The 25,932-nt window shown below is 39.4% G+C and overlaps 1 protein-coding gene and 2 long non-coding RNA genes across 10 annotated transcripts in view; 1 reads left to right on the top strand and 2 right to left on the bottom strand.

The window, feature by feature from the left end:
• Positions 1-25,932, top strand: part of LOC116236889 (contactin-3) — a 133,255-nt gene that overhangs the window by 103,148 nt on the left and 4,175 nt on the right. For all 7 annotated transcript variants that reach the window (XM_090148450.1, XM_090148453.1, XM_090148449.1 and 4 more), the window contains exons 7-18: positions 3,441-3,577; positions 5,757-5,886; positions 7,128-7,278; positions 15,020-15,147; positions 16,515-16,690; positions 19,876-19,993; positions 21,126-21,284; positions 21,374-21,523; positions 22,019-22,089; positions 22,949-23,183; positions 23,333-23,448; positions 23,825-24,011. In XM_090148450.1, coding sequence (XP_090004576.1) covers positions 3,441-3,577; positions 5,757-5,886; positions 7,128-7,278; positions 15,020-15,147; positions 16,515-16,690; positions 19,876-19,993; positions 21,126-21,284; positions 21,374-21,523; positions 22,019-22,089; positions 22,949-23,183; positions 23,333-23,448; positions 23,825-24,011 — 1,758 coding nt within the window. The remainder of the gene's footprint in view (positions 1-3,440; positions 3,578-5,756; positions 5,887-7,127; positions 7,279-15,019; positions 15,148-16,514; positions 16,691-19,875; positions 19,994-21,125; positions 21,285-21,373; positions 21,524-22,018; positions 22,090-22,948; positions 23,184-23,332; positions 23,449-23,824; positions 24,012-25,932) is intronic.
• Positions 13,649-19,273, bottom strand: LOC149916465 (uncharacterized). The gene is made up of 3 exons (XR_016470150.1): positions 17,975-19,273; positions 14,558-14,649; positions 13,649-13,724 (listed from the first exon to the last, which is right to left on the bottom strand). It is a non-coding gene; the product is annotated as an uncharacterized LOC149916465 (long non-coding RNA).
• LOC116236896 (uncharacterized) overlaps positions 23,342-25,932 on the bottom strand; it is a 125,486-nt gene continuing 122,895 nt past the window's right edge. For both annotated transcript variants that reach the window (XR_016470148.1, XR_016470149.1), the window contains exons 11-13: positions 25,691-25,908; positions 23,743-23,876; positions 23,342-23,411 (exon numbers count right to left, since the gene is read on the bottom strand). This is a non-coding gene — a long non-coding RNA (uncharacterized LOC116236896). The remainder of the gene's footprint in view (positions 23,412-23,742; positions 23,877-25,690; positions 25,909-25,932) is intronic.

Raw genomic sequence — 25,932 nt, 5'->3', positions numbered from 1 at the left:
TATGGAAAGTGCCTTTTGACTCTGATTTATTGCCTGACTGCTGAACTATCCTAAGGTGTTTTCAGACAAGGTTTCTAGAACCGCTTTCATTCTGTAACTTTCAAAGTAAAGACGTGTATAAGCAGATTGCATCTAACGTGTGAGCCTTAATTAGGGACCATCCTATAGTCTTCTACCTCCAAGCAGAGGTATGGCATCCTCAGCACTCCCTGCGAGAGCACAGAAATCATGGTCCTGAGGCTTTGCCTTTCCTTAGTGCTCTCATGCTCTTCCAGTGGTTTAGAAGATTGAAAAGGAGCTTTTTATTGGAGTGCCTACTTTGAAGGAAGTCGGATTTAAATATTCCTGCTGGCATGCATCATGAGGAGTCTGTGAGGTACCCCCAAATTGTTTACAAATTGGATATCAGCACAGCTTCTGGAAAGCTTTAATCTCCATCCATTGCTTCCAAGAGCTTCAGCCCATTCATTCATTGCAGTTGGTCTTCACTCTCACCAAACCCCAGAACAGTCATCATAAAAGAGATTTTTTTAAAAATCTAAAAAAGAATTGTCTTTCTTGCCTTACGGCCTAAAGGGATTCCCCTGGGTCTAATGAGGTAACAGCTGTTTTCTCTGGGATCACCTGCCTGGCCTATGAGCTGGAAGAACAGGGTGGTTATATTCACCCCAGGAAGAGATGACTGAGTCTTCTCCCTGTCACCGAGGCTAAATTTTATGAAATTACACACTTGTATTACTTCAAACCTGTGGGACTGTGAGTTATTACAAGGAATATATGAGGCAATAACAACTGAAGCAAAATATAGGCTGGTGCCTTTACAGCTAACTGACCATGATGCTGATGGCTGACATTGTTTAGAAATTCAGTTACCTACAAGTATTTTGTCTTAAGGGAGCCTTTTTCACATCTTTCATGAAGATAGTACCGTGAGTTCCAGGGAACTGCAAATACAGCACAGACTCCTATCATGATCTTAAACAGTGTGCTACAAACTCCATTAAAAGTAACTTACAGCCTCACAACTTACAGGACATCCTGTCTTTTTCATCTCAGTGAAGGTAAGTTGCCCGTTGGCTTGTTCTGTGCTTAAGGAGTGGTGACCTCAGGAAGACCATGGCTATGCACCAAAGCAGTGCAACAGCTAAGTGAGAATGAGGCTTTGTACCAAGTCATTACAGCCCTCCTTCAGGAGCACAGATAAGGAGTTAGTGTCTCCAGAGTGAAGCCAGATGTTCTAAGGTAGCATTTGCCTGATGGTGACAAGACCTCAAGAGGAATCTTTGTTCAGTATCATTCTAGTACAGTTGGCCAGGCTGGATGAGGAGGGTGGTGCTGTGCTTGGAGAGCAATATCTATTTTCTGAGAGGAACTGGAGATCTACTAATATGTGACCTTCTGTCTGTATTTTTCTCAGCTGCTGCACTGTGGACATCTTTGCTAAGATTCAGAGCATTGCACGGAATGCTTCCAGTTGTAATTGCCCCATTTTTATGCTGTCTGTTCAATTTTGAACTTGTTGAATTATTTTTCTCAAAGAATTTCTGATATTTTCTACAGTCATTTTTAGAGACTTTTAGATGTGGAAGATTGAAAAGAATATTTGTTTTACTGCTGGATTCCTTGGTCAGTAATTGGAAGAGACAAAGAACTTCCCACAAGGAAATCACTGAGGTCTACATCAACACTTGCAAATGATCAAGCACCATGAATTTCACACACCATGGCTTTTGAAGCTGTGCTATTTCTTTTCTGAGCGATGCTCTTGCTGCCATGCTTCTATCATATACACCCTGGAGAACTAGGAGTGCCCTCCTATGGAGACTATCTAATACAATAAGTCCTAAAATGCAAATTTACAGTGTAGTCAGTGTTCTTTTCTCTGATGAAATTGAATCGAAGATCATGAACTTAAAGTAGGTTAACTGTAGTCTATTTTTCAAGTGGAGATACTCAGCAGATGTGAAATATTGCACATGTATGGATGCTTCAATAATTCAAGTACTGCTGCTTGTTGCATAAATATTTAGGTATGCAAAGTGCAGAAAGTGTGCTGACATGGAGGCTTGAGCTTTCATCCCCTTGACACATATGGGACAACTACTCCTAGTGGCAGTGTGAGATAAAGCAGTGGCTCTTCATTTTCTTTTTTAAACTCCAGTGTAGCAATGTTAGCTTTTAATATTTAACCAACATTAATATCAGTAAAATAGGAGTAGTATGTTTGTCTGGCACGAAGATCAGGTTATCTTGTCTTCTACAGCTGACCTTGATAAAGACAGTGTAAAAAATACATGAACCACAAATCAGTGCAAGGTATTAATGGTCATGTGGCATAAGATAACTGCAAAAGAAAAGGAGTAACAGGAGGTTTCGTTGTCAGCAAATACTGGTCGAATTCCAAAGCCTCCTAAGTTGGTGTCTAAATGAATACAATGTAGTACAGTTTTCTGTGAGAAGATAATCCTGAATATTTATTCATAAATAGTGTTAATCCTTTGAATCAAGAAGTATGGTACAGTATGTGACTGTGCTGAGATCTTATTGCTGTTCTGAAAATAAGAAGGAGAGAGAATTTATATGAACAAACCTTTTTTAGTGAAATGAATACCAGTCCTCATCCAAATGATGATCTGCTGCTCTTGTGCCTTTGGCAGTGGAATAGGCTCAGCTCTCAGCTGTGCTGCAGACCTCCCTTGTGACCATAGGCGAGTCATTAATTTCCCTAGTCTGAATTAATTGCTGCTATAACGCTATTGTAGTAGGAAGTTCAACAGGAATTAATCTGACCTTAGGTGCTTCCATCACTCATCTATAAAATAATGATGTTTTCTTATATCACTGGTGTTGTCCTTTTTTGTTTTGATTTCAGAGTGTTAGTGTCTGTATGTAAGGAAATAAAGGATTAGATTTCAAATATCTATTGTGTTTTAGAAGTTGATGCTTTCAATTTAGTAGCCAAAGTATTGCTAAAAGAAAATACTGTTGTAAATATTTACCTGCATGGCTGCCTCTCGTGTACATTATGTGGCTTTTGCTGTTGGTTGCAGGAACAAAAGTATAGCCCATAGCTTCATTGTAATATGCTTAGCTTATCCAGAAACAGAGATCCTTAGATTCTCTTCAGCATTAATTTGATGATTTGGCTGCATCAATTATTTAATTCCAATAATCCAGCTAATGTCTTTATCTTACATTTACCTCGCTTTTAAATTTGTGTTGATTGTGCTCCTGAATTAGTGATTTTAATATTGGTTCGACTAGTTCAGCTTTAGTGATATATCATCCCAATTTTCTTTTGTTTTACTACTTGCAATAAAAATATTTAGAAGGAACAGTGAGTAATTTCTTTCATTAGTGACTTGAAGCAGAACTAGTGAGACTCTGGTGGTACAACAACTTTTTAGGGTCTTCCTTGTTGATACTTATTTCATCTGCAGCAAAGCCACACTGGATCCAGATGATAAAAGATACTGAAATTGCCGTAGAGGATACCTTATACTGGGATTGCAGAGCAAGTGGCAAGCCAAAACCATCATACAGGTGGCTGAAGAATGGAGATCAACTGTCAGTAGAGGTAACATTCATTTCTGAAGAGCACAATGGTGTGCAAAATTAGCACTACCTCATATAGCAGTGAGAATTCAGAAAGTCCGTGTAAATTGTCCAGATAAATATTTTGTATACTTTTTTGTGTTTGTTCATTGGGAGCATCCAGATAGAAACATCTGAAGCTACAATATCTGAAACACAAGGACAAATTATATTGTACAAAAATAACTCAGCTAAAAGGATGTTAAAGAGCAATGGTAGAACCATGGAAATAATTATATAAGGAAAGGCTGGAGAAGGAAGTTAATTAAAATTATAGATTAACAACTGTAAATGAGGGATAAAGATCTTAAATAGTTGTCTTACATTTGCTATTGGAATTTTGTTAAAGGTAATAAGAAAGCATTTGCAAACTTCTTGAGAAAAGATGGCAAAAATTGCAGTGTTTGAAAGAGAAAGAGTAGTGTAACGTCGGTGTTTGTTCTAACACTGTTGTTAACCTGATGGAAAGTCATACGTTTGGTGACAGGGAAAAATGTAGTTAGCAGGTCTGCCAGATCAGAAGTGCAGAAAACCACCGGGTACCCGCATCGATTTTAGTTCTCACTGTGCACTGAGAAAACTGCTGAATCCAGGTTATTGGGAATGTAAACTAGGGGCAGTAGCCTGTAGAAGGAGGGCATTTTGCCCTTGGCCACTGCTGTCAGGACTGCTCAAATTCTGTGTGCAACGTTGGCTCCCAGAGTTGAAGAAAGGATTGCTCGAGTGAGTTCAGTGGATGGCTATGAAAAATGACCTGAGAGCTGAAAAACAATTCGTGGCATTCAGGGTGTTATAGTTACATGCTCACTAAAAGGAATGGTAGTGTTTTGTGGGCAGGTTCAGTGATGGAGTACAAAATATATTGGTGATTTAAGAGCGCTGTTACTAAATTATACAGAGTCACTGAGGTAATGTGCTTTTTAACCTCAATAAGTACAAAAATACCTTTTCTCATTCAGATTTCCCAGTTCTCCAGCTTGGAGCACTGTTGTCAAGCCTTGAAGGCATGATGTAAGGGAACAAGCATGACTTTGGAAGTGCTTGAGGGCTGTGCACTGTAGGACTAACTCACTGAAGGCGGGCACCAGGGAGACAGCAGCAGAAGAGTTCTTTGTGTATCATGATCGTTTGTCTTCAGCTCCTGTGATAATCCTCCTTCATGCTGGGTCTGCTCCACAAAAATCTCCTGCTGTGGTTATTCCACTTAACTTCCCTTCCCCATAAATGAATCTTTTGTAAGGAGGAATAGCAACAGGAGCTCAGGATGCTAGAAGTAGGATCAAGATGTGGAGATTTAAGCTTGTTACATTTAGTGACTGTTTTGTGCTTTGTCTAACTTGCAATTAACTGGGAATGGATCCATCACAGAAGGGGCTGAGCTGTGTTGGCTGTACAGAGATAGCTGGATTTGCCCTTCACTGGGACCAGCTATGAATATGAGCCCGTAGCAGAAAGGGCAGAGTGACTACTGTTGTATTAAGCCTGATGAACCACATGCAGGACCTCTGCTAGGCACTGCTGCTCCAGCAAAGCAGAAGATGTTCTTGAGAAAATCGTTTGTCCTTTATATCTTTCCCCAAAGGAGAAGCTGTTGGATTTGTCTTTGTCACTGGTTCCTCTTGTCACCAATCCCTATCACTCCATCCCAAACCAGTCGCTTCCCACTGTAAGTCATAGAGCTTTCCAGGAAGCATCAGGGCGAGAAGCATCCTGTTCTTCATTCAGTAGCCTTGTCAGCTGTAAGGCACTTAAATATGTCTTCCATTTAATGACTATTGGAATTTTTTCTGCATAGTATCACAGAGAGCTCATTAACAAATGGCAAGTGTGAAATCTCTAAATAGTGTGAAATGCCAGTGCCATCTGTGTGTTTTGGATCCTCTAGTCTTCCTAGTATGATGTCCACGTTTCTGGAGAAATGCAAGGGTATTTGAGAATAAAAAGCCTCTGTGAAACTGGGCAAGTTTGAAGAATTGATTTTATACACTGCATTGCCAAATCTCGGTGCTGTCATACAAATTATTTTAGAACTGTTCTTACGTATATGCTGCTACATCTGCCCCATTTGTCATGTTGATGCTGTCCTATTTGAATTTCTTACTTATTTTAAAATTTTCACAGGAAAAACACATCATCAGTAAAGGTATTTTTCTTATATTCAGGGAAGGATCCAGATTGAAAATGGTGCGCTTACAATATCGAACCTAAATCTGACAGATTCTGGCAGATACCAGTGCGTAGCTGAAAATAAACATGGTGTCATCTATTCGAGTGCAGAGCTCAGGGTTGTAGGTAAGATTTTTCCTTTCTGTTAAATTACAGCCCTCCTTCCTCCCTCTCCACACACCGTCCACCTGCCCAGTACTCCGCCTCCTCGTGATTTCAGCTTTGTAATTCCCTCAGACGCCGTCGAATTAAACATTTTTGTCAACCTATTATCTTTTTATCTGCAGTGCAGAGGAGTTTACTCATCTGTTTCCAGAGCATTTGCAGTCCAATCATTCATCGCTTTAAAACAGAACACAGATAAATTGTTAATTAGGCAAAGTGCAGATACAGAGGCTTGGATACAGGCCTGCAGATGAAGACTTCTCACAGGGTCTGGACACAGCCCTGGCTCGGCACATCAGTCAGCTGCACTGACCTTCTGCACTGTGCCTCTGGTGTTCCCAGGGGAGCCGTGCAGTGGGCTGCTCTTGTGGCAGCCTTCCTTGATTGAGGGGACAAGAAGTTGTCACTCAGTCATTCAGATGATGCGTGTGGGAGTCTAGAATAAATGGCAGCGATTTACTTGAGGAAAAGAGTGAACTTGCAGACTGCCATATGCATTAATATGCTTGTGTAATTTCTACCTCCAACACAGAAAGACTGAAATGAAAACTAAGCCTACAAGAGCAGTGCTTTTGGGCATGAGTTATTCCCCTTATATTGGGTAAAGTTACACTCAATCAGCAGGCTGCTCCCTCAGCCTCGTACTCCTAAAATCCTGAATTTCTGTTTGAACTTCCATGTTGCCATAGATAGAAGCCATTGCTGTTCTTAACTGTTAGCTCCTACAACCTGTGCTCAAACAGAATGAGCTGTGCTGTAGTTTTCTGTCATTTAATATGTGTGATCCATTATTGTACTTCGGCACAAAAGTAGAATCCACCACGTTCCTTGAGTTTTAATGAGACTCGAGGTTGACTGCTCTCACTGGAGTTAGACAAGTCATGTAAGCTCAAATTTGATGTAGTGTAGATAGGCACGTTGTATCCAGTGAGCTTCAGTTCCAGTGAAGGCAACGTGATCTTAGGTGCGTGCTTCATTAGGTGACATACTTTGCAAAATTGAAACATTTACTTTTTTTTTTTAACCAGCATAAAGAGGAAAAATGCGTAATTGCCCAACAGGAGATCTGGTTGAAATAACTAATTCATTCGTGTTTTTAATGATCTTTGGAAGCTAAGGTGTCATGTATGTGCTAAATAGTAGTATCGTTAATATCATTCAAAATGCTTTATTTCACTGTCAGTATATCCCTCCTGTTCCAGCTTCTGCTCCAGATTTTTCCAAGAATCCAATGAAGAAAATGATTCAGGTTCAGATCGGCAGCACAGTTGACTTTGAATGCAAACCAAAAGCTTCCCCCAAGGCCAGGTGTTCCTGGAAGAAGGGAGGTGAGCAGCTACACGAAAACGAAAGGTATCGAGTCTATATTGGTTTATTTGTTTTAATTGGGAAAAAAAAAAAAAACAACAACTTCTAAAATAATTTTTAATTCAGTGGTGTCATCTGTAGATCCATATAGCTGTGAACCTCTCTGAAATGTCTTGTGGGAGGAGTGTGGCTGGTTTTTGCTTGTCATTGTGTCTGAGTGCTGAGAATACAGATATATCATTTTCTTTAAGATCAAGAGCCAGCTTTTACTTTCAGTCTGATGTAAATTTGAGAAAACAAAAATGTGGAAAGTTTCAACAAAATGGTCTGAAAACACTGCTAAGGAGGTGTACTACAGCCATGGTGATACTGCGTCTGAGAGACAAAAGTAGATTTCTACTTGGCAAGGATCAATAATTGGGAGGACCAGAATTAGTGTTCTTACCATTCTAATATATTGGTTTTTTTTTTTCTGTTCTACTACTGTGTTGGCTTTTATGGAAAAAAATATTACAAAAATGGCTAAAAGCTTGTAGATGCATTAGAAAGCCATATGGAAATATTCAAGATGTACTTTGTAATTGCCAGAATTACATGATGAGCCCAGACCAATGAGCTGAAAAGTGACAGATTAACATTGACAAACGTGTAATGCTCTTTAGGAAGAGACAACAAAACCTCTTGTGTACAAGTATTGTGAATTAGCTTAACGCTGAGGGAAGTGGCACTTGCATCACTGTGCCCAGGTGAGTGCTGTATCTCCCAAGTAGCATTATCAGTGGTATGTATGGAACATAACAGAAAGTAACTTCTAAAAATATAGTGCTGTTACCAGAATCAATTCTATTTCTGTAGAACGCCATGTAAAATTTCTGTTTTGGAGTTTCTGGCTAGGAAAGATGCTGTCAGATCGGTAATTTTGGAGGCTCCATTGCATGGTTTGAGGGGTCTCCTTGTACCCAGCAAGTTTGAACACTTGTGTCTTCCTGTTCTGTGCAGCCACAGCTCTTTCTTCAGAGGGCACACAATAAATGTGTCTTCATGTGTTGAAGTGTTGGTGTTTTGGCAGGAAATGAGGCTTCTGTCATTATAGAGCTTGACACAGTAGCACAGACTTGCTAGCTGGCTGTGTGCCTGAAAGTAAGCAGAGTCTCATTCAAAATAAGTCCCTTGTTGGTTTTTCTTTCTTCGTGAAGCATCCCATTCCTTTGTAGTGACATCTTATCACATTCATAAGGAAGTCTGTGACACATGGCCACAGTGTTTGCTGACACTATGTGAAGCCTCTCTCTTTTTGACGATGCTTGGTTGTTGTTTTTCTGATAACTTTTGTAAGTGTGCAAATAAATACACAGCACAAGATTCTTTCCACATAGGAAAATTCCTACTTTTTGCCCTTACATCATTCCTCAAAAATGCAGAGGAAGGTACCCCTTCCTGCTCCTGCCTCTGTTGGAGCCGCCTGTCAGCAGCAGATAACCTGTGTTGATTAGACAGGATGTTCAGAGCTGTCAGACGTGCACGGACCACGCAGGGCTCCACGTATGTCCAAAGAGTTCTGGCCAGGAGTTGCACTCTGGGGGCTTTCTGGATAGACACCAGACACTGTCTTTGTGGCTGCTTTGAATTGCCCTTTCAAAGCAGCAGCTGCTGATTTCAGATGTGATGGTACCAGTGGAAGAAGGTGATGTTCAGTTCCTGACAGTGTTTTGAGCACACGTAATGCGACCTGCTTACATCTGTGTGATTCTTGGAAACACAAATTCCACCATTTAGTTCTGCAAAGTGCGGATATTTCCAAAATACAGCCCAAAATGTATACAGCCCGTCTGTATTTCTGACAGCACATATAAATGGCTTACAGAGGAAACGTAATAACAAGACAGTGCTCCTGAATTAATCTAAATGGAGTCCACTTTCCTTCAGAGCAAAGGAGAAATGTGATTCTTTGCAGAAAGCACTATAGTTCATTACTGTCTGCTATGAATAATTGCAATTCATGAATTTCTCGCAGTTGTACAGTTCTTCCCATTCAGTTTCCAATTAACTGTACATTTTTAAGCCATTAACTAAGTTTCTGATGGAGAGGTCTGTGGGGCCGTGGGGCAGAGGGTGCCTTTTTTAATGGTCGAGAAAGAGTGGAGTGACTTCCCAAAAGGGATAATGCTGGACACAGAAGTGCAGCATTTGCTTTACCTATAGGAGAGGCAGAAAGAGCTTAATGTGTTTGATCCTTAGACCTGAATGTGTTTGATCCTCAGACCTGCAGTGTGGTTCGGGCTCTCTCATAGGGCACTCTGTAAGAAATACATGGAGTCAGTTGGAGTTTGCATGTGAAGAGCCAGCAGGGTAGTTGCAGTCTTCAGGAAAGTATGGTGAGCTGTGCAGAAGAAGCAAACAAGGTGGTTCATGTGGGGGTACAGCTCTTGTACCCCCATGGGGAGAAGTACACGTACAGTTTTCCCAGTGTATTTGTCTGTGAATAGTTACAACCATAGTGCTGTTGGTTTGGTAGGTTTGCCTGTGGTGTAATGGACTTGTTTGTTCAGCAAAGTGTAGAACAGTTTGTTGAACATCAGGCAGTGGGATGTTTTGGTTTTTGTGTGCATTCGTGCAGGTGTTGGAGCCTGTCCTCTCTGGGGGGTGTGCCAGCACAGTCCCATCCCCACAGCCCCAGGCACATTGCAGCAGTGCTCTGCTGCAGGAAAGCCAAGTGCTACTTCAGACTACTCCTGGTGTTTTGTTCTATGTGAATTGATGTTTCACTGGGGTTACTGATCACATTACTTCTGTAAAGCCTGAAAGATTTTCATTTTGATGGCACTGTTGCTTGTATTTCTAATTTATTTTTAAATGGTGCTGCATTTTCAGTATGTAGGAGATTTGGATAATGACTCAGTAAATTTTAATTAAATGAGCTGAATCTCATACATCTTGTAGAGGGGAGAATGTACAAGTCAAATGGATTCGAGAGCCTTTGGACTGAGAAATTGCTCTGTTAAAGAATACAGTCTTGTTTCTTGTTAGTTTTGCAAAATATTCCATTTGTTATTATTTTTGTAAAGTATATCTTGAAAAGAGAGAACAAGACAGTGAAGAACAGTGGAACGCAGAAAGAATTAAGGCATGTGGTTCAGTGTAGAGTATGCAAAAGTGAAGGCATAAAATGGGAATAAAATGAACTGGGTACTAAAACAGGGAATAGTCCCATCCAAAATGCAGTTTTGGAACTGCGAAACAAATTATTGTGGATGTAATGAGCATGATAGTCAGGAATTAGCAAGAATGTCTTCAGTGCTTCCAGACCAGGGACTGACTGTGGGAATCCATGGTTAACTGGCACAGGTCTGTTTTTACCCCATGTTATGATTGTGTATCACTGCTCTAGAAATGGCTTGTATTTACTTAAGCTGCTCTTTCCAATCATTTCTTGTTGTATGGCCTTTTAAAAATGTCTGCAGTTGTTAAGCTGCATCCTGGTTGTTTTTATTCAAAATTATTCTGGAGCAGCTTCTCCTGATAGCAGAGATCACAGCATCTCCAGGAGGGGAAACCTTCCATCTTCTCTGTTGAAAGTCCCCATCTCCAGATGGATGAGCTTTTATTTCTTAATGTGTATTTCAAAAAAGAGTATTAGACATTTTAATCAAGGTTAAATACACGCAGTGCTAGTTTATTTCCATCAGAAACAGTAGGCATCCCAAATATGGTCCTAAATACCCATTTAGAAGATTTCATTTAATGTTTTTATATTATTGCTCTAATATATGGCTGGAGAAAGATTAAGATTTTGAGTTGGTGCAGAGCAGTGTTTCATCTATAAGCTCATCCACCTGTATTCGTAGATGTTTGTAAATATACTGAGAGCAGAAGAAGATGAAAAGATATTGCAAACTTTACCTTCACTAGCAAACATCCCAATGCAAGTCTCTCAAAAAAAAAACCTTCCAGTTTTAGCATCTTTCACTGTGATGAAGCGATGTCAAGTTCAGGGGGAAAGAAAAGATGAGGTACTATTCCTGATAAAATATTGCATAATCTGTACAAGGTTCAGTTATGGGTTTCGAATTAAGTATTTTTACTTCATTTTGTGTTACAGCTTGAAATGCTGTGATCTGGAAAGTAATGCATTTACTTACCAGTGCTTCAATAGGAGCTTATTTTGGCTGGCTTTCTCGTTAAGTAATCTGATTTAATTTAGTTGGAATTTGCTTGATATATAAAAAGCTGATTTGACCCACTTTCCACTGATCCTTTGTACTGAAGAGTTATGAACTAGAAAGTAATATGTTTGTATTTATTATCAGATCACTGAGGGTCTAAAATATTTGGCTTTTCTGCTGAATAATCTGACAAATATAAAAAGGCAGTGATTTAGTTTGATTGTTATTTTAGTAATAAAGCATCGCCATGGGAAGATGAACAAATTTACATTCATTAACGATTTCATTAACGGCACAAAACTTCAAGTGGCAGCCTTGCATTGGAAGAGCTGGAATCCTGGATCCTGAGGCATCTGCTGGCCTTCATTGGGTGGGTGGTTATACTGCACCAACATTTCCATTTAACACAACTTTAACAAGTAAGGGTCATATATGTAGGCCTCTATGTAGTGCAGTATGAGCAAGCTGGAGTGAGGACAGTGAATGCAGAATAGCTGGGATGTTTGTAGGCAACATACAGGAAAGTCAACAGATTTCAGATTGGCTTCCTGGAGCATCACTTGCCTTCTGATCCCCAGTGATATTATTCCCAGTGTCTGAAAGTACTGGAAATATGGTACAGTCTGCAACTGTAGTAAAATAACATGTCAGTATTAGAAGTATATGTTCTCATTTCATAGCTGGCTTTCTGCATGGCTGGTTATGACCTGATGAGTAAAACACACCTGGGGAACTGGGCAGAATTAAGGGAAACTGTAACTTCAATTGGCTGGAAGGTCTGTATTGCTAAATCCATGTTCCTAAGTTAGCTGGGATAGGAATACTCTCCTAGTTTTCTCTCTCAAATCAGAAACCCTGAAGTCTACTCCCATTCTTTTGACAGCAATCAAAGAGCATGACAACCTGGACATGAGTAAGGACATTTGGCTTTTCTAGGTATTTTTTTATGCCATCTTTTTGACTGCAGGAGAAGAGAGTCTTTCAAAGATTGATTTCCTACAATTTTTCTCAAGAGAGAATGGTTTCATTTTTGTCAATCATATTTTGATTTAGGAGCCGATAGGTCCTTCAGTCAGACTCCAGTTGTGCTAATGCACGTGTACCAAAGCACTATTCAGCCAATTATCTTTATTTTATGGGGCTTAAAGTTTCTGCTGTTGGTTCATCAGAAGTATGCAGGTCATGGAAAATGAAATCCACTTTAAAAATTGCTGCTCTTCAGCAAAAGGTATTGGGAGAATTCCTGCAGATACAGAGAACTCTCTATGAGGTGTATTATTGATCTGTGTTAGAAATCTGGATCTCTTCCTGGCAGCAGGCTGTCTGTTCTATCATAGTGTGTGAATATCTCATAACTTTAGGCATACTAAACACCTCAGTTTGTCTAATTTTTCAGCAGAAAGGAGTAGAGCTATTGCTAGGTGTTGCATTTACATAAGCTGAGCTGTATTTACTGCTCTGTAATTGAAAAAGTAAAGATTTGCTCTTACTAATTTGCCATAAAGATTTTGACAGTCACTTTTTTTCAAGAATTGATTTGTTGGGTGGTGGTTGTTTTTTATTCTGAAAAAAAAAACAAACTTGATTCTAAACGATGTCTTGGTTTTAATAAGCCTTTTGCTTCATTGGTTTAGATGAGTGAGGCTTTGAGATAGCTCAGAGCACTCTAAAAATGTGTTTTCCTTTCATTTTAATTAAACAATAGACATTTCCTATTCTATACCCCGGTCCTATTTATAGTTTGTTTGATCTAAGACTTTGTCATTGCTGTTGGATTTTTGTTTGTTTTTCAAGCTTTTCTGCTGAAAACTGCTTCAAAATGGATGATGCAATGCATGCCATTGTAGTATAAACCAATAGGTGAAAAGTCTGAGAACTCCATAGCTTGCTTGAAATCATAATTTGTGATTGATTTTGCCCAAAAGAAACTTATCTCAGGTACCACAATATTGAGTATCATAGCACGTTTTTAAAGAAAACACAAAAAAATCAAAATAATTAAGAACAATTAAAAGCTGAGCTTAATTTTATAGTGCTTTTCTCATTGCAAAGAGCTTTGTACTGTCAGTGAAGCAGTGGAAAGAATCCAGACTGCTCTGTTTTCAGACGTTTGAAATGCAGTCTCCATGTGGCCTGGTGATGAGGTGAACCTGCTATTAAGGGAAGCAGCAGAACTACAGAGGCACGGTAGAATCCCACTGCTGTGCTCCGTGGTTGATGAAGATGGTTTTGGAGGATCAGGGAAGCCAAAGGTGGAGGATAAGATCACTGAACCCATCAGACTGCGAGTTGGTTTAAGCTGTCCTTATTCATCAACATCATTATTCTCTGAAAAAAGGGTACAAATGCGTTGCTTAAAGAAATGATGCCATCGTCGTGTTGTATTATTTATAATATAAGTCAGTATAAATAGTTAATGACAGTGCAGTTCACTGAAGCATATGTCCTTTAAGGGCCAACTTGCCTTTCGGCCATGAGATGCCACACAAGGTGTTCCACTGCAGCTGGAAGCTGTCCTTGGTCAGCTCCACAGCACGTGCAGCTTCACAGCACTGCTCACATGGGGCTGTTAGGTACAGTGTGTGAATGGCAGAAGAACAAAGAAGTTGTGTGTTCAGTTGAGCATCCTGCTTACCCCGAGCCTGGGGCAAGTTTTGAAAAGGAAGTGCTCCCAGTTCCCACTAATACTGAAGACTTAATCTGCTGCTTCTAGAGAACTGAATCTCAGCTGGGACAAGTTATTGATACTAATTTCCCTCATGCATATGAAAAATAAAAGAAACGGCAGGGATGTGTGTTTAGTTTTGTACTGAATAAAGAAGCAGGTTAATGCTGGAGTACGTGCAAGCAAGAAGACAAAACCCTCGTGACTCTTCTGAAAAGGGAAGATAGCAGTATTAAGTTCCAGGACATTGCTGCCTTTTCAGATGATGTGTACTTTGACAGCTGCACATGACTCGCCAACTAACGTGGTTAGAGGTTTGCCTCCAGTGTTAATGTTGTTTGCTGTTCTGTAGATTCTCTTTAGCTGGTTGTGAGGTGTCTGGGACATTTCCAAACTGCCTGCTAGCTAAGCTGCCTAGGAGACTGGCAGTGTAGCAACACTGTGATTCATTTGATGCCTTTGAAATAGACTGATGTATCAGGAAACTGTTGCTTACCTTTTTTTCCCAGTTATTCTGAACAGTTATGAACAGTTGTACGGGTCTCTATGCAGCTCCAGGTTATCTCAGGGAAGAGCTGGTTGAAGGTTCTGCACGTAAGGATATGACAGATGGGAGGATCAGAAAGAGGGAATTTAAAATTATCCTTGCCTTTAGGTCCCCCCACTGCTGTTGTCTAGGATCTCAGCTCTACTGTTGGGTTGCTGGTGTTCTTGCATATCTATCAGCAATGTGAGTCTCCTTTGAGTCTCCTTCGCTTTACGTTTTTTTTTTTTAGGAGTATTTCTGTTTTTTTCCACATTACCAACAGTCAGTGGATACCATCAAGACTTTGAAATACCGTGTTGCATATTTGCATATTGATGCAGCTTGATAAACCGCTGTAACAAAATGAGTATTGAAATGTTCTGTCAACAAAGCAATGCTGTAACTTTCAAAATTTCTTTGTAATTTTTTTAGAATCACATTATTAAAGGATGGAGGACTCAGAATAATCAATGTGACTAAAGTTGATGCTGGAAGCTACACTTGTGTGGCAACAAACCAGTTTGGAACAGCCAGTGGGACAACAAACTTAGTAGTTACAGGTAGGTGGGCTGGAAAGAAAGGGTCATCTGCAATTAGAGGAATTTTGAATTTGCTCTTTGAACAAACACCAAATGTGTTGAAAAGTAAAGTGTGACAAAAGACATATTTAAGAAAAATAAAAGGATTGATCTCTGGTTAGTTGAGAGGAGAGACTGAGGGATTTTCTCCCTTTTGGCACAGAGATTTCTTGGCCCTGGAAGCTCAGATGAGGCTGTTCTGAACACTTTCCTCCATGCTCTCTCTAAGTTTGTTGCACTTCTTTTTATTTAACTTGTTAAAAAACAGAATATGAAATTGATGTCAACCAGAAATATTAGAGGGCATTATACATTCCAGTCCAAAAATCTCTTTAGCCCTACGGAACTATACGTTTATTTGCTCATGGAAAAAGATGTGGAAGAAGCTCCAGCTGCAGGAGTGCTCAGGGACCCCACAGGCAGTAAAATATAAAGTCTTTCAAAAGCTAATTGTGTACATAATTGCTGTTAAAAGAGTTCTTGCCCCTTCCACTGAGACAACCAATACTAGTTGCTGTCTAAGATGCTGACTGAGGAGTGCTTTGTGAAGTCTAGCTGAAGACTGTCTTTTCTCATGATGTTCTTTTTTAAAGATTGGAATAACTAAAAGATTTTCCAAATGCAGAATTATCTAATATCCTACTGCACTGCATATCCCATACATCTCATAGACCCAAACAGAATTATTCTGTTCAGTGAAGAAACAGCTACAGATTTTCAGTCTGTTTCTAAATGATTCATGCCCTTTTATATACAAATAACAGAATTATGTACAGAGGATTTATAGAAGGAAATTTAATTTTTGCAGTATTTACAGTATATGATATTTGTTCAGTTCATGTGATTCAGGAATTGTAAGCTGCTTTTCTTAATGGCACTATTTATGTTTTATATGATATACAGACCCAGATACCCAACACGTCCTACCCTACATAGATTTCCTCTGGTTTCCAGATTTTGTTATCTCCTCCTTCCACTCCCACCTTTTAATCTTCCCCATGGCTGCTACCACAGCATCCTGCTCCAAAACATATGGGTTATTGCTGAGAAACACATGTGCTTCTGAATGGCAATTTCATTGCTGCGGGTTGCAGTGCATTTAGCTTGGTGAGGGATATTGGTCTGTACACAGTAGGTAAAAAGCTACTTTTTCAGTTTCAACAAACTCCCACTGGTAAATGTGCAGCAGTACAGTGCTCCAACAAGAGAGGTCAGTCAGTAGCATTTATAGTCCAGCTGTATAATTTGAAGTGACTGTCATTAATCAGATTTGTAGAACATGGTAGAACATTAGTGGCAGACAAGTCCTAGTACTACAGAAATCCAATAACTGATTTTTCTGCTCTCAGAGCCAACAAGGATCACTTTGGCACCTTCAAACATGGATGTCACTGTTGGAGAAAGCGTCATCTTGCCTTGCCAGGTTCAGCATGATCCCATACTGGACATCAGCTTCACGTGGTATTTCAATGGGACACTCACCGACTTCAAAAAAGATGCCTCTCATTTTGAGAAGGTTGGAGGGGTAAGTTGTGAACACTTGTTCATTTACAGATGTATGCAGCACAGACGGGCTTGCTTACTCTTTCCAACACTGTGAAGGTTTTTTCTTCTCTTTTGGGTGAATGGAATGTGCTGTTCCTTGTTGCAGAGAAGTCATTCATTGAGCTACCCTGCAGCACATAATCTGGTATCCAGGCATCTCATATTTTAGACCTGAAGTTTTATAAGTGCCTACCTCTGCATCTGGCCCTACATGATTTTCCTTGGATTACATGAAACACAGAAATGACAGATTGAAGAACTTGTTACATATTTTGAGAGCTCTAGCCTAAAAGCAAACAAAACAAAACAAAATCTATCTTATTTTTCCTGCTCTTGTACTCCTGCTGTTTCCCTCGCTTCTCTCTTTAAGTCTCCCCTGGTGACAGGGGAGGTCCTTGAGGTCCCTTCCAACCCTGGCCATTCCGTGGTTCTGTGACAGAGGGAAGCCATACTTTACTTTTCCCCACATGAAAAGAAAAGAAAAAGAGAAACAACAAAGTAAAACAAAACAAAAGAGCTTAAAAAAAACCTAGGATTTCACAAAAACTTCTCAACCAGTTGTGAAGGAAATTTCAGAGTATTGAGTAACTCAGACTTCTGACTAGGGCTAATTATGGAATACTGAGGTTTAGGTGACTTTTTTTAAAGTCTTACTTGATTAAAAAAGGGGATTGAACCTCCAGAGTGGAAAAACTCCATCGGTAACTAAGAGATACAGAGAACTATTATGTGGGCTTGTCTGGATCCCGCTAAGGTTGATGGAATAATTTAATCCCAGTAAGAAGCCTTCCAGTGCATATTTGTTGAATGGAGCTATCTGTGCATAAGAAGTTCAGCTTTGTTGATAAACATGGCAAAAGGAAAATGATTTTTTAGTGGATGGAAATCTGTGTAATGATATTTGGGCAGTCCATGCCGTGCGTGCCTGAGATCCCTGACATGTAGAGGTTAGTGGGAATGTTAGGGCACCATGTCCTGGTCTTCCAGATGGTTAGAAAAATATAGGATATACCACTGTTGTACTGTACTTTTTTGTTAGATAAATGATTTACAGGCAAACCAAGCAGATTTCAGAGATCAGAACAGATTTCCTTAAATTGCTTCTGGTATCACCTGTGTATTCATACAGGCCAGCAATGGCTGAAATCCACGAATGCAGTCAGGAAAAGCAAAAGCTATTCCAGCAGATGTTTGTACTGTGTGTGCAATTCTGCTTATTGCTATTCTGTGGAGCATTGAGAAAGGAAAGTGGCCTTACTGTTACCTGGACTTGTCCACACTGATAGTGATTTAATCTGGCCAGGCAAGAATGTGGGCACTGCAAATGGTTGGCAGAGCCATGGGAGCTGAGTGCCTTCTGTGTTGGAGCTTTTTGCTGCTGCACATCTTCCCCTCAGTACTTCAGGATGCTCCTGCAAAGCACCCACAAATAGTTTAGATACGGTGTTAATATTTCAGTATTTTATGTTTCAGTAAAATTATTCTATTTGATGGTCCCTCTGCCTAGATGGTTTAAATCTAGTTTGCTACAATTAGTTCACGTAGAACATGATTTGCTTTGTGCGTATCCGCTGTTGTTGCTGGTCATTTCCTGAATATCCACTTCCAATCAAGTTAGATGGATTTTAGATTGCCTTCAGCTTAACTTTTAGGGTACTGGAGGCAACCAGTGCTGGATTGTCCTCTAAATGTTTACATCTTTGTTTTTAAAGAAGACCTGGCATTGTATTTATATTGCCACACTTGAAAAGGAAGCAGGCAAAGTTTTTTTCAGCTTCTATGTGAGACATCCTAATGCTCATCCTACACAGTAACTGCAGGTGTTGAATGAAACTCAAGCTCAGAAAGAAATACTTGTGACAAAATGGCACAGCTGATTTGCATACAGTTAGAGATTGATCTGAGATAACGGCAGTCTCCATGAAAACAAATTATTCTTGAAATGTAAGGATCCAAGCAGAAGCAATTAGTGTGAGCATAAAAAATAATTAATTGCTAAAGGCAAAGGGTTGGAAAGATTGTTAACTCTTGTTTTCTGGAGACCACAGCAATCATGTCTTCCCTTTCTCCCAAATCACTGAGTTCTCAAGAATCGGTTGTGGTCAGAGAGCTGTGAATACCTGCAAAGTATGGTTCTATGGTTCTGTCCTCAACTAAAACCACTGCTCCAGAAAATTAGAAAGAGGGGAAAAAACTGAAATCTGACAGATTTTTCACCTGGAAGCTTTGATGTGAACAGAGCTGAAGCAGTCATCCAGCTGGCACATAGGGAGGTTTTGAAGCAAACTGGCTACCAGAAGTTTAGGATTGAGTGCTCTATTTCAGTAACGTAAAAAACAAATAATACAGAGTCTGTAACAGTGCAAAAATTACAGCTATCACTCACTCAAGCTTTTTGCATGCTTTTTTTGATTCTGATCAACCACATAGTGTAACATGAGAGAGGACAAAGGAAAAGAAATGACCAATGTTTGAATGCACAATGAAAAAGGAAGAAGTAGGACCATAAAATCAGGGCAATCAGCCAAAGAGCTGCAGAGGCGTAATGCTTAAATCCAAGTGTGCTCATAATGCAAAGTAACTTGGCAGAAGGAAATCCCAGACAAACTGCCAGGGATACGAGGTGCTCAGTGAGAGGCCCTCAGCAGCACACTGACCCAGGACTCATATTGTACCTTTCTGAATTTTATCCTTAACCCTTCAGAACGGGCCAGGTTCAGCTTTGTTGCTTACCTGTTTTAACTCTTTGAATGTCTTTGCTAACTAGACTTATGAATTCTGTCTAGAAGTCAGATTGGGTGACGGCTGTAGAAATCACATTTTTCTTGTGGCTTGAAGGCAAGCAGTTGGTCACAGGATGCTGACTTGCTTTGTGGTTCTTAACAGCTATAGGCAGGTGTGTTCCCAGTGCTGGGCACCTGTGCTGCAGCTTGCTTCTCATGCAGGTAGAGGCACTAACTCCTGTCTGCTAGGAGAGTGCTTACAGCTGTGTAGCATGGAGCTGCTGGGTAATAACCTGCTGTTCTGCCCCTGTAATTTTATAAAGTTTATTTATCTAGTTTATCTTAAACTTTATCTATTCATGGTGATAATTTCTCCACTTCCAAAAAGTGATCTGAATATTAAATAATATGCTAATTCATTTGACAACTTTGTATTTGACAGAGCGCATCAGGAGACTTGATGATTAGAAACATCCAGCTGAAACACAGTGGAAAATACGTTTGTATGGTGAAGACAGAAGTAGACAGTGTGGCATCTGCAGCTGACCTTATAGTACGAGGTAAATTTCAGTTTCAGTTACCATGAATTGTGTTTTCTTACCGTATTGTGCTGTAGATTGCAGAAACAGTTTATGGTGTAGATTACAAAACCTGTTCATCTATGACTTGAATTATGTGATTCTGCATTGAAGTTAGGCTCAGTTTTGGATGAAACTTGCTTCTTCCCAGAAAAAAAAAATAAAAATTGAAGAATTATGATGACATAATATTTTTTCTTATGACAGTCCTTCAAGCCACTGATGAGTGGAGTTCAGTACTGACAGCTGTGATGTTGTTGCTGTGTCTGTTAAATGGTGACTCCATGGTCCAGCATCCTTCCTGGGAAATGGGCGTCTGCTGCCGAAGTGTTTGAAGGGCTTTGTCCTGGAGACACACAGAAATTCAAATTATATAATGCGGGGTTATTTCTTTATTTCCTTTTTTTTTCCTGAGCAGGATTGCTTGCAGAGCTAAGCATGAACTATAGCTTTCATTGTTGATGATTACATTTATAGCAAAAGAAAAGCAGTAATCCAGAAATCAACATGATGCAATCAAGATTTATTCAATGTATTTCAAAATATACCAGGTATTTTATAATTGCCTTTGTACTGTTAGTTATATCACCTGTTTGCTGGTGCAGATAAGACAGAAACAGCATTTTTGCTAGGCTGCCCAGAATGAGAATTTTTCCAGAATGCAGCAGAACATTTGCCTGATGGAATAGTTGCTCGTGGTGCTGATCAGATGTTCTGATGAAGAATTGCTACAGTGCTTCATACACTAAAACAGCTGTAGATAACAAATAGGCAGACTACAGAGATACATTAGTAGATTAAAAAGAGGACATCAGTGACCAACAAGTAAAAGATAATGTGGAATGGAAAAAGGAATCGTGCTGAACAAAGGTTGGTGAACTAAACCCGTAACCATTGAACTAAACCCTGAACCATTACCATCTGTAATGGTTCAGGGTGCCTATTTCAGAATTACCTTATCAGATACAAGTATCATTAATGTTAATAAATATTTATCCTAATCTAAACGTTTTCTTCTTCGCTTAATAGACTTAAGCAAAGTTTTACTGCAGTATCAGTGATTTCCAGGGTACTGGCTTTACTAAACACCACTTATTTTTCAATCTTTTCCTAGGCTCACCTGGGCCTCCTGAACACGTGAGAGTGGATGAAATAACTGATACTACAGCTCAGATCTCCTGGCGAGAAGGCACAGACAATCACAGCCCAGTGACTGCTTACACTGTACAAGCAAGAACACCTTTTTCAGTTGGCTGGCAGCGAGTTACCACAGGTAATACACATCTCTTGTTACAGCTTCTGGTGAAATACGCTTGGCCAGGATACACCAGGTTCTTAATTCTTTTTTTTTTTTATTAATAGTTCCAGACGTGATTGATGGAAATACATTCACAACCACGGTGGTGGATTTAAATCCTTGGGTCGAATATGAATTTCGTGTAGTTGCCAGTAACAAAATAGGAGGTGGAGAACCTAGTTTACCCTCAGAAAAAGTAAGAACTGAAGAGGCAGGTTAGTGGGTTCTTCTATTTGTCTTTAATTCAGCATCTTGAATATATTTGCATCAAATGTAAAAGTCTGTAACTAGTTTGTTTGTGAGTGTTCATGTTTTTAGCATGGCAAACTTTTTTCAGTCAGTGCTGCAGTCTGAAGATGTTAATGAATGGGGAAGAGGTGAATTTTGACAGTTTTCTACTCGGAAAGACTTGATTGAAATCCCAGATGTTACTTGGGATAAGTTAGCCCTGAAAATTTGAAAACTTGAAGCATGCCATTGATTTTTAGATGCTCATAAACATTTAAAGCAGAGCATACAGGGTTTCATTTGTGGGGTTCTGCAAGTGCTCAAAAAAAACCCTGTCTGCCCCGTGCAGGTTCTAAAGCACTTGTCTCAATTGGCAAAAGAAATAGGAAAACTAGAGAGTTAGCTCCAGAGAATGAGGTTAACTTGTGATATCATCTCATCTGTTTACATGGCGTAGACAGCTATGCGTTTCTTTTTCACAGTTCCTGAAATTCCCCCAGCTGAAGTCAGTGGGGGAGGCGGCAGCAGGTCTGAACTGGTCATAACATGGGATGTAAGTTTTCTGGCAAGCAGTTTTCTTCAGAGAATGGTTGTTTTCATTGAAACGCTTCTTTAAAGATGAATTTTCCTGGCTGCAGCAGCTTCTCATCTAGGATGTATATGTGCTCGGTAACATTCTGTAATGTGAGCTATGCACGTTTGCCTTCCCTCTTTAACTTGCTACTGTTAGACTGCAATCAGTAAGAAATTCAGTTAGCTTGTCTAAGATGATGACTTACTTACACTCTCAAACAGTTGTCAAGGCAAAAGGGGGCAGGGAGGGATGGGAAAGGGAAGGGTTGGTTGTTGCTCAAAGGTTAAGCCAAAGTGTTTCGCAGATCAGTGCAGCTTTCCAGTTTGTACTTCCCTACCATTAACTCTCCATGTAGGTGCTAACGGATCAGATACTACTTTAAATAACGTATCCTATTCTTAATGAGTTAAAAAATGTTACCATGCTATTTCTTACTGACATTAGCAACTTTATGTTGTTACTTAATCAAATCACATCAGGGAAGGTACAGATACTGTACAAAGATAATACTGAATTCTTTGGTATTATTTATGTACTATGAATTGTGACCAGAAATTGAAAAGTTATGTTTACTGAAGCGTCTTAAAGCTGTGTACTTACTGGAGAACAAGAAATGTTTTGGGGAGTTGCTCTTTTCTTGATGTGCAGATAGTTTTAAAAGAAAGCATTTCACTCGACTGTACCAGACTTCATTTGTTGATGCAGTGATCCCAAGTGCAGACCAGAACCAGTTTATAGTTGCATGCATTACATTCACAGTGATGCTTTCTTCCTTCAAAGCTTTTCCAGCGTTGTATGTAATATCATGGGCTTCTGTCACTGATTGCTTTTCTCACAGCCCATCCCTGAGGAGTTGCAAAATGGAGAAGGATTTGGATACGTCGTCGCTTTTCGCCCTTTTGGCACCACAACATGGATACAGACTGTAGTCACCTCTCCTGACACGCCCAGATATGTCTTTAGGAATGAAAGCATCTTGCCATTTTCACCATATGAAGTCAAAGTTGGTGTCTATAACAATAAAGGAGAAGGGCCATTCAGTTCAATAACAACTGTTTTTTCAGCTGAAGAAGGTATGTGATTTTCTGCATATATTTAATGAGATATTTTACCAAAGAATATAGCAACAGTTGATATACTTGAGGTCAAGTTGAACATGAACGTATTTATTTGCACCATCACCTATGCTGCTCATCTCTCCAGTGCTGATTTCCAATTGCAGAGCCTACTGTAGCCCCCTCTGGTGTGTCTGTGACAAGCCTGTCCTCCTCTGTCATCGAAGTCTCCTGGAAAGCCATTCCCTGGAAGATGAGTAGTGGAAGACTACTGGGCTATGAGGTAACATCATTTAAAACGCTCCTCTTGTCCTAAAGTGCCACAATCCAGAATGCCATATAACACAGAGCTCATGCCAGACAAGTCTAACTTGTTTACTTAGTAGATGAAGCAGTGATTTTCTTCTGGTTGTCGTTTTTTAATTTGAGCAAAATCTAATGTTTCACTTTTGCTTTTTCTGCAGTCAAAAGGGCAGCAAGCACGAAAGGCAGATGGATGAGCAAATTTTGTTGAAATAGTGCACACACTTTGGAAACTTTAATATATTTCTACCTTTTTCAGCTGAGAGATACACACCTGAAGGAGTCAAATGCAATGCTGTTGCAGGGAATTGAATGTTTATCCAACATTTTAAGTAGTTTTGTTTTATATCTACTAGGTGAGGTACTGGAACAATGGAGGAAAAGAAGAATCTTCAAACAGAGTTAAAGCTGCAGGGAATGAAACTTCAATAAGAATAACAGGTTTGAAGAGCAACTTAGCATACTACACAGCTGTCCGTGCCTACAACAGTGCTGGAGCAGGTCCCTTCAGTGCCACAGTGAATGCTACCACAAAAAAGACACGTAAGTATCGCACGTATAAAGTGGGGAGGGACAAAATGGTGTGTGAGCATTTGCAGGCAAGTGAAGAATAGACGCATTAGTGGGAATCCTAAATCTTCATACAGAATAGAAGAGCTGGGCAATTAGATCAAGCATAGACCCTCAAGTTCTTACCCTCTGCTACTTTAGCACAGTGAGTACTTAGAACTCCCTCATACCAAGGGAGCTGAGGCAAGATCATTTCTGCATAAAAACTTTATTATTCTTTTAGTGACTTAAGGAATGTAAAAAGAAAAAATTCTGTTACTTGGAAAGAAAAATAGTGACTTAGTGAATTTCTCAGGGTTTTAGAACATCTTTAAGTTCTCCAGGGCATGGCATTTGAATGATCTCACACAATTCATGCAAAATAATCATTCACATCCATTGTTCTCCCCTAATCAAGTTACACAAGAGGCCCCTTTCCTATTATAAAAAGGAGAAATTAAGCTGGAAAACAGATTGTCAAAGACTGCATTAATTTTTCTACAAATGAAAAATATATTTAATGTGCTCTTGCTTTGTAATACAACTCAAAATCAGGGTAATCAGTTTTGAAGTATTTCTTCCAGATTCACAAGAATGCACAATTATATCTGTATAAAAGGTCATCCTCCCTGGAACAGTCATTAATGTCCTTCTGCTGAAAGGAGTTGTATCATCAATATTATGAAACTGTAATTTCACAGTAACTTCATATGTAGAAACAAGGATCACTCACTAGCACAGAGGACTGAACTAACTCAAATTAATTTCTGTTTACTGGGGTTTAAATACATTAATTACATTACACAGCAACTTACAATTACTGTGAAGACCTCATAGTCTGCAACTTGTATCTGACACGAGTTGTTTTCCTAAATTAGTCTTAAATACTTTGTTGTATAAAACTGCAGTTAATTATGGAGGTTTCACCTGAGTTTACAAGGTGAGATGTTGTTATTAATTAATATTCAGGAGGTCTTACAACAAACTGTTCTTTCAGCTGTAATTAAGAGAAATATTAGTGTGTGTGACTAACTTTAAGCATCTAATGAGTCCTAGAGAAATCTGTGTAGATATTTGCACACTTCATATTGGACATGATAGTTTGGTATTATCTATTGCAAATTTGAAGATTATTGGAGATTTGGGTAGCTGAAGCAAAGTAGAGCCTTTTGAATCAGTTCTGTAAGTCAGGTGGTAGATAGAGGCTTTCAGTTTCTATGTTATTATTCTTCATTTTTTTACATGACATTAATATTTTGTTTTGGGTTTAAGAGAGTGACTCATTTCTCTCCAATTCAGCTTTAATATCTGAGTGTGTAAACTATTTGTATCTGCTATAATACTCAAATCTCAGGAGAAAAACAATCTTCTCTTACATTTACAGAAATTAGCTATTAGCGCATCAGGTTGAATCCTATTTAGTATATAGAACAAGGCAAATACTGTAAAAGAATAGATCTTTGAATAGTTGTTAGACTTCAGTTATTTTGTATCTTAGCCTCACATTTTGTCCACACAGTGCTATGCTCTATAATCAGGTGCTTTATGATCTGACTGCTGATGGAACTACCTATGCAAACGAGCTTAAAAATAAAAGAAAGGGAAAAAAAAAGCCACAAGCATGAGAGCCAGCACAAAGCGTTAAGGCATTGTTAGTTGTTAATAGTGGGTACCTTCAAGCATCAAAGCTTTGGAGCAGTCCACCTCAGCAGCAGTAGCCTCCACTAGGTGACAGCAACAGTAAATTGTTTTCCTTAACATATTTAGAAATATTTTAATGGCTGAGCAGTTTGCAGCATGATCCACTTTCTGGGAAGTCAAATTGAAGCATCTCGAACAGGTTTGTACTTTGCCTTTCCACTGAAGCATACAGCCAGAAGCATACCACTCCCTTTGAAAACAAGTCTCAGGTTGT

Source organism: Phasianus colchicus, chromosome 11, assembly GCF_987193195.1.
Source record: "Phasianus colchicus chromosome 11, bPhaCol1.hap1.1, whole genome shotgun sequence".
Classification (NCBI taxonomy): domain Eukaryota; kingdom Metazoa; phylum Chordata; class Aves; order Galliformes; family Phasianidae; genus Phasianus; species Phasianus colchicus.
The sequence above is the reverse complement of the archived record's forward strand: the minus strand, read 5'-3'. Positions and strand labels throughout refer to the sequence as shown.